At 45.4% G+C, this 9213-nt stretch overlaps 1 protein-coding gene across 1 annotated transcript in view; it reads right to left on the bottom strand.

Moving 5' to 3' along the window:
* Positions 1 to 6454, bottom strand: part of T265_11631 (hypothetical protein) — a gene marked incomplete at both ends in the record, with an annotated part of 20908 nt that extends 14454 nt beyond the window's left edge. Inside the window, one exon of the mRNA XM_009178336.1 lies at positions 6259 to 6454. Within this exon, the coding sequence (XP_009176600.1) occupies positions 6259 to 6454 (196 nt within the window). The remainder of the gene's footprint in view (positions 1 to 6258) is intronic.
* Positions 6455 to 9213: the final 2759 nt, after the last annotated feature.

Consider the following 9213-nt stretch of genomic DNA (forward strand, 5'->3'; position numbering starts at 1 on the left):
TGTGAGTACTCAGTAGAAACTGCCAAAAGGAGCGCACGCCTCAACGCGGTTTGGCGGTTTGTGCACATCCGTGACCTATCATGCTACACCGTCTCAGGGACATCGGAAGAGGCTCGTATACTAGGTTGGACAGCTTGGTCCGTTAGGTGAGGAAGTAAAGTGCGAGCGGTGGCAGGTCGGGTGCGCCAATTGGTTGTACCTTACGCAGATGTAGACCTGGCAATTTGCTTACAAACGCTTCATCATCATCGGTGTGCTCCAACAAATTGTGGCTATGACACCAGCAGAGGAAATTTTATCACGCCTCAAGTGCTTGTTGGAGAAAGCTAGGAATTTAGACATCAGGATGCTTTGGCGGTGACATAAAGCCCCAGATTTCCAAGGAATATCTGACTCTTCTAACCAGTCGATCTTCCTCAACGTGCAGTGAATTTTGCGAATATAACAACTTGATGGTGTTCCAAAATCTTGCGAGCGGGGATATGTAATGAAGGTTCAGCAAAGGCATTTTTGCAAAACGTGATATCCGCTCACTTCAATTTTATCATGTCGTGATCGATGATATGATGATACAGACGACAGAAAGCCTTCAAAGCACTTGGGCATTAATAGATTATCAAAATTACCTTACAGAGCTTACTCTTACCGACGACATCGTGCTCGTCTACCAAGAGGAAAAAGAGGCGCTGGTGTGCTTCGGACGAACCGAACAATTCATTCCATCCTCGAGCATATGCATTTTGTCATGAAAGTTACCGAATACGTCAAGCAATCCAGGAGGCACATGAAGTTATGGAGTGTTCCACACACCTTAGACACTGGATAATTTTCAACTGTAGTGCACAAGATGGTGTCAGAGCACGAATCTTCAAGGCTTGGATCACTTATGTTAATTTGAGACACCCGTACTGGCCATTTTATCATATAATTGAGACGTGCCCTCTGCAGGCAATGGGACTGAAATATCTTCAGGTATTTGACAACCGTTGCCCCAGAACTATGAAGGTGTGTGGGTAGATAAAACGAATCGACGCAACAAAACAGTTAGAAAACGCGTGTTCAGTTGTGCAGCGTAGATTTCACTCCATATCCGGGTCGTCCAAATGAGTGTCTCGTGGTGTAGAAACATCGGAATGCGTGCAGTACGTCAGCACCGGATCCGTTTTCCCACATTTTTTATTCTTTTTTTCATCACAATGTTTTGAAACAAATTACGGCTGTACAAAATGAAGGATGGGTGTGCTACACTAATGTGCAGTTGATGATGACGATGATCCAGTAGAAAGAACGTGTTCGAGCACTTATAGGCCACCACACAGCGTGTGGATGAATTTCCACACTTAATGAATAACGCGTTTTGATTAACGCGTAAACGGATTAAAATCATCGTCTCAACGCTCTCGACATTGTAAGTAGAGGGATACTGAAGAGAGTGCTCCCTCCAGAATGACAGTCCTTGGTTGAAATACTGGTGTCGGCCACTTAGCTCTTATCGTTCGATGCCAGATAACTGCCAAACACATACTATCTGCAAAACCGGCAGAAGGTGGGGATTGCGGATCAGATGACTTAGGACGTGAGCATTAAAGCTGTTCAAGCTTGTAGGTGCCGTACAACATTCTCTTGGGCGAGATGGCCTAAGTGGTTAGAGCGCCAATTTACTGACCGGAAGGTCCGTGGTTCGAATCCGACCTCCGCCTCTCGACTTCCCCTGTCTAGGCTTGGGCAACCTGGCAGTATCCTAGCCCTCATGCTTCCTTCGGGTGGCATGGCAGCTAGGCACCGGAAGGGTGCTACAGCTGAACAACATTCTCTTAAGAAGCCAGTGAACATAACAGATGACAACCACAAGAAATGTGACAAGGACACAAGTCCTCTTAATATTGGTCAGAAAAAGTAGGTACCGCAAGCCGATTTCTCGTACCTACAATCTGGCAAAAATCATCCTACTAACGCATCAACAGAAATCGCAGGAAACACGACTTAGAAGCTACCAAGAATAAGGTTACCAAAGTACTGTATGTTAATGTTTTGGAATATTGGTAGCTCGGGTGTATTGGTTGGTAATTGATCAGGTGGCTGTTGATCTGTTCGCCGAGCTTGGCAATTGATTTGCAAACGTTTCGTCACCATTCGAGGAGACATCTTCAGTGCGCTGTTGGTTGAGTAGTTCCTCTCTTCGTGCCTGCGTTTATATAGTCAAGCTCGGCGAACAGATCAACAGCCACCTGATCAATTACCAAAGTACTGTATATAGGGCATGGAAAACAGGATTCTTCAAGGTAACTCACCGTCTTTAAGAAGCGGGGCTGCGAAGAGATGGGAGGAATCGAACGAATAAGGCACAATAGGTACTTGGATTGTCGTGAAGGAAACCAAACGAATACATTTGACCGTTCACGCTACTCGTGATCCCCCGTAAGAGAAGTATAAACATGTACACAGAGAAAAATAAATTTCCAAATAATGGATGAGAGAGGGAAACGAAAAACGCCACCTAAACACTAATGCCCAGTTTACTTAAATCTGGAAAATTAACTTTCCACCATTCATACAATGAGGGCCAAGAGAAACCCACAAGAATTAACACGTCTCAACAGGAAGCGCAGCAGACAGAATAAATTTGAGCGCAAGTGCACACGCGCGACTTATAACAGTATGCTTCTAAATCAGTTGGTAGACAATTCACCCAACAAAGGGGGACGCGAGTTCGAGTCCCGTCTAAAGAAGTTGCCTATTCGTTTGCATTATGGGTCCTACATCGACTCAGAACGGATGTGTTAGTGACTCTTCATTCTTCACGAAATGCACCATTGTGTGGAAGCTAAGTCGTAAGTGCATATATGCCAGACAACTGATTGATGTCTTGCGCATCAACGTAGTACGTCCTGACAAGGTTGAAAATCCACTTTGGTCCACACAAAGTTCTCCCAGTCCAGGTGTGTGAATAGGTATTGGATGACAACAAAGACAAAACATCAAACATTGTAAACACATGCACTAATCTCTCAAATGTGGGAACTTTATGTGCGTGAACGCCATACCTCTGGCGCTGGTACTATGACCGCGTAGACTTTACTTCAGTTGACTTGACCTGGACATTCTCAAAGCCGCAAATCAGTTCGGCCTTGCTTCTAAAATATGTGGATTTCGTCTCTATTGGCTTTCAAATGCAGTCGCGTTTATTTTTACCACATCTGGACTGTAACTTGCACGAAGTGAAATTTTGTTGTTCTACCAGGGTGATTTTTCTCGTCGTTCAGAAATGCCAACAAGGATCTCAGTGGTGATTTGATTCAGACGGTTTGCCGTCATAATGTGCCACTTCAGTGTATACAAGGAAATTCAGGTAGGAGATTACTGAATGCCAGTAGCCAGCTGAAGATCCATGTGATCCATAGAAAGAATGGAGGGTTGTTGCCAATCGCAACTGTACGTCACGTGTGCACACATAAAAGCAGTGACAAAAACAATTACAGTGACCAGTGAAAAGTCACGCGTTTCTCGTTGTTGCATCGTTTTACTTACGCTTGTCAACCGATGCAGTTGACCGGTGATATTGGTTACAATTAGGTGCATAGCGAGGACGAAAATGCTTAGCAGCTCAATAATCCGCTAAAACAGAGATCCTCGATAATAGTAACCATCTCCAAAAACAGTACTCGCAATGAATGTAGTGACTACAGAGGTGTCAGTATGACACCCGTTATAGCGAGGCTTCCGATTCTTCATCTTCATACGGCGGCACGTAAAAATTTAGCTCTTGAGCACCAAGCAGGATGTCGACTGGGTAGCCCTGACGTCAGTCTGGGTGAGCTAAGAGTTCAGCAACTCCAGACAGGGCTCAACACCCTGTTTGGTTTCACACGAATCACCTGGTGCCTCCGCGTTAGTTCCAAACGTACGTAAAAGCCCCATACACACTCGTGGAGCTCACATGTGAGGACTGTGACAAGTGCTGGTTCGGTAGCCTATCATCGAGTTCACATCCAGGAAAGTGTCGGTACAAAATTGGTCCGGCAATTGGCCTGCGCCTATTATTCCCGCCTGGTTCTGAAGAATACTGGCCTGAATTAACACCGCTGGCACGCACATTCCACCCAGCATAATGCAGATAAACTTAGTCGAGTGAAGAATTCCCGTGTCCGCTGGTTCCAACAAGTCACGAAAACCCTTGTGCCTGGCTAACAATTTATATCCGTCTTGTGACACGCACTGTTCATGAGTTTGGAGCAGTATTTTCTTGGCCGATCGGTTATCAGCATCACAACCAGGCAAGCACAACTGGACGAATCATCATCTAGTGGCCCTGACCGAACCATCGATCAAACAGCGGTCTAATCGTCAGCATCTGAAGACTATAGCGTCTGGTTCAAACAGACCGTGGATTGCGCCGTCTCACTATTGGAATCCAATGCTGAGAGTTTGCTTGCTAGTATTGATGTCCCGGCATATGTATGAGGGTTGCAGTCTGGCATCATGATATCGCTGCAAGCCCTGTCACTTCTGGACCCCCGCGCCTCGAAGACATTTTCACGCACGAAGAATCCTGTGTCCCGACGTCGTCTTCAGCTAGACCATTGTGTGCCAGCCAACCGAAAGCGGATACGCCGAGCCAACCAAGCAGCCATCCGCACCCTATACCACCAACGACGGAAAGATGCAGCGTCCGAGGCAGGGAGATCCACTCTCCGCATTATTGTTCATCATGACAATGAATCAGTTTCTTAGACTGTCAATGCCGCAACTAGGACACCAGTTCCATGACACGTTAGTGGATGTTTTCACCTTCGTTGACGACTGGTTCATGTGTGAAAAAAGTCAGGCTCGCCTTAAAGAGAAGCTTGAAGCTGCTGCGGTCGAGTTGAGAAGAGCTGGTATAAAGGTTAACGACCGAAAGACGAAAGCGATGGTGATTTGTGAGGACAGGAAACGTCGGGCGGCGATGGTCTCAGTCGAACCATTTTGCTTCGCCGAGGAACTTGTCCATCCTCTGCGTCCGACAGACACCGTGACATATTTGGGCGTCTCCTTTATTTCCAAGGAAAAGAAGTCAGAAACCACCGACAGCAGCTTCTCAAACTCCTCGATGAGGTGACGCGTGCCCGTTGAAGCCGTATCAAAAACGTAGTCACAAGGAACTACTTGATACCGAGGCTGACATATTCGCTCATGCTCAGCGAAGTCAACCAAAACATGCTCTAAATATTGGATAAATAGATCAGGCAACATATTCGTGGCTTGCTACGTCTACCACGATCAGGTGCATCCACGCTAGCAAACAACCAAGCAAACAATCCCAAGTTTATGTGAAACCATCAAGATGCAGCAGAGAGCGCGTATGGAAAACTTTTGTCTACCCAGTGCCGAGCACTACCCAATGTGGTCGATGATTCCGCATTTGGCATCTGAGCCTTCCGATACGAGTCCAAGATGCATGCGTAAACACTAAAGAAGAGCTGGTTGCTGCTTCGAGTGGTAGTCTGCACAACAGCGTTGACGGTCGCGGTTTACGAGAAGAGCAATTACCTAGAAAAACAGCGAAATTCGATTAATTGTCACAATTGTGAAAGAAGTCACTCGGTTGTGAGCCAATTTGAATATCCCAAGGGTCGCGGATCGGCCCAGTTTTCTTTCAGCCTGAAACGGCGGTATGGGCTATTAATTTCTCGTTTTCGGAAAGGTTTGGTAACAGTCGGGAGATTTATTGCTGGGCAACGTTTCGTTTTTGACACAAAAGCTTCGTCAGGCCAAGTGACTAGGTTTCGAGGTTGGTCGAGATTTGAGGCGGAAGGAGAACCAATCAGCTAAGTCGAGCCCAGCAATAAATCTACCGACTGTTACCAATTTTTTCGAAAACGATGACTACTCAATCGGCTCCAGCGTGTTTCCACGGATTGAACTATATCATTTTTGTTCACTTGTGATCCCTTCTCGGAAAGGAGCATAAGCACATCTCATCCTCAGTTCACACGAGAAATTCATTATAAAGAAATCCCACACACGCCAGACGTGTGATTTAAAGTGTAGAGCATGAAAATGAAGGACGACTAGAATGATAATATACGTCCCGGACAAGCCACAGAATACTAACTGTTGTAATAAATATCGATTTGGAGGCCAAGCGAAAATTCACAAAACAATAATGGATTTGAAGGTCACTCGGCTAATATGGAGCAGGACACGGAGCATAGACAGCCCGTAGCTGTAAAACGTGGGGTATAGGCAGTAAATATGCGAAATAACAAAAACACTTACGTAGTCGACCGGCAATACCGCTAAACAGTAAAGAAACCATGTTGCTAAAAACATCGTTTCGTTGATCCACTGTCAGTGCGCGAACAGCAGCACTGCGTTCAAACTTGACACAAACGACCCACAGCCCGATCTTTGTTACTGCAAAGGAATATGAAATACCTTGTTTTGTAAGGAAGTCGACGGCAGTGCGCACCATGGACAGAATGTAAGTTTACTCATTAGGAGTCTATTTTTCGGTAAGTTCAACACAAGTAAAAAAAAGTGCTGCAGTTTGATAAACTGACGACCGATAAACAATTAGAGTTAAATACCGTAAATTCCAGAGTCAAGGATGAATGAATATTCGAATAAAAGTAACGAGCCGATCGTGTTGTACGAAAACCCTTCTAGTGACCCTGCACCACCTGAAGCCAATTCTGACAATTCTGCCTCCCTCAATCACAGACAACGTTTTCACATGAAAGAAAAATCAGGGTGTACTAGGCAGAACATTTTGGACGGCGAAGCAAACGTAACTGTAACCGGATATGGAATATGTTGTTGAATTAGTTGCTCTAATCTTATTGTCCATAACGGCATTCACCATTTTGTTCATTTGCTTGTTCATTCCTTGTTTTTAACCTAGACGTAAACTACTTTTTGACTTTGGCAACATGCCCCTATTTCAGCACAGCAACGCAGGTTTTGTAATATTGTGGTCAATTTATCCTGCACAAAATCCTATCTGGAGTCAGCATTACTTGTCCTAATCTGTAGAAGTCGGTGTAAACCCCAGTGATTGGGGTTCCTCACGTTTTATCATTTTACTCACAGTACAGTAGTTGTTCGTAAACGTGCACCAGGACCGTTCGACCTTTGTGGATTTGCGCATAACTCAACGCAGTCCAACTGGCTACTGGACATCTGTAGAGGTCACTCACTAGAACACACGTCAAATACGCTCAAACCACGTGACAATTCCTGTCCCACTTGCAACAGACAACATGTACACTGAAACTTCTCATTCATTTTTTTGTTTACGCGTATACCACTTGCGTCACGCGCCAGGCTTATGAACTTCATTCAACACATCAGATAAATTGTATTCATGTTCGTGCAAGAATCAAACACGAAGGGACACCCCCCTCTTCACACTGCACACAATAAATACGCATACTGTTAGGCTCAACACACACTCGCGCGCACAGGACAGCAAGGTCACAGAGCTGCCAACTACGGAACACGTATAGCAGATACACGGCAGAGAAAACATGTCCCGCGTCCGGAACTTCACTCGGGAACTCTCAACAAGTACCCTCAAACGATGAGTCACTTTCTGGCTTATTCCACTATTTTTATCAAGTGCACCCAACTATTGTATTCCTCACATTCTAGTAAGACAGACATTTGTTAGTGCTTGTTACCTTCTGATAATTTACTTAATTACGTCACAACTAGAGCACTAACAAGCGGTGAGCCCGACGTAACACTTATACCATGTCAGTTCCTCCAGTACAAGATATTCCCTCACCCTCAATCACACCAACACCTAACATTAACGCTGTCTCTGTTCATCTTCCACCATTCTGCCACCACGACCCATGCGTCTGGTTCACACAAGTTCAGGCTCAATTTGCCCTTCGCGGAATCACGCAACAGCATACAGTGCATTACCATGTGCCTGCAGTACTCCCTCCCGAAATCGCAGCCGAGTTACGCGGCATAGTAATGGGCCCTGACGGCACCAAGCGATTACGTACTGCCATCATTAAACGCTGTAGTTTATCCGAACACAAACGACTGGAACAACTACTTAGCGGAGAATCTCTCGATGGCTCTACCCCATCTCAACTATTGTAACGACTTTCCAGCATTATAGGGGACCGCAAAATTGAAGCTTCGTTTAAGCAGGTTTTTTCTGAAACGTTTATCTACCCATGTACAATCGACTCTCGCTTCCAGTTCAGGTGTTCCACAATCTGGACTTGCCAGCATAGCAGATAAGATACTGGAAATTCAACCGTGCTCTTCTAGTGTTTCTTCTGTAGATACACTAGTTTTTGTGTCCACTTTTCAAAATCGTCTTGACAAGTTAACTAAACAAGTAGAAGCTATTTCTTGTCTCGACCCTACCAGTTTCGCCGTGCGCTGTCGCGTCCACGCTCGCATTCTCGGCCACTTTCACCCTCCACGGGAAATGGTCACTCTTGGTACCATAGCACATTCGGACATCGTGCACGCAAGTGCTCGCAACTGTGTTCCTTCCGAAATACCCCCCACCCCGTCAATTTCGGGAAAAGCACGGGCAGAACCATAGAGGCGAGTAAAGTTCAATGCCCTCCTAATATCACTCGCCAGCTGACAGTTTTCGACAAAACTTCTGGCCTCAGTTTTCTTATTGACACTGGAGCCGAAATCAGCATTATTCCTCTACTATCCACCACTTATTCCAACTCCAAACCTTCTACTTTCACTCTAACTGCCGTCAGTGGTTCTTCTCTCAAGACTTACAGGCAGCGTGTTTTACGAGTTAACCTCGGGTTACGCCGTGAGTTTACCTGGATTTTTATCATTGCTGACATGCATCACCCTATCACTGGTGCCGATTTTCTCACACAGTTCAACATCCGTTTGAAGAAGAAAAATCGTGTAGGTATGGGATGGGATAACGTTCTGGTATGGTGACATTGTTAAGTGCACGGGGTGAACGGAGAAACGAACAGAAACAGTTGGCTAACGAAAGTAGCACTAGCGACAATTGGAACGCAAATGGTTCGCAGTCTGTTTTACTAATATTCAACTAGTATCCAACCGTCTGCCTTCGTACCAGTGATATAATTAAAAACGTAAAAATCGTGTGTTGCTTTCACGGTAGACACATTGATTGAATGGTCTTTCCCCCTCCTAATATGGCCAGATCGTTTGTGATCCGTGTGGATTTCGAACATCCTAACTGAACATACTGACTCTAAGATT

The sequence above is a fragment of the Opisthorchis viverrini genome, assembly GCF_000715545.1.
Source record: "Opisthorchis viverrini unplaced genomic scaffold opera_v5_548, whole genome shotgun sequence".
In the NCBI taxonomy this organism is placed as follows: Eukaryota; Metazoa; Platyhelminthes; class Trematoda; order Opisthorchiida; family Opisthorchiidae; genus Opisthorchis; species Opisthorchis viverrini.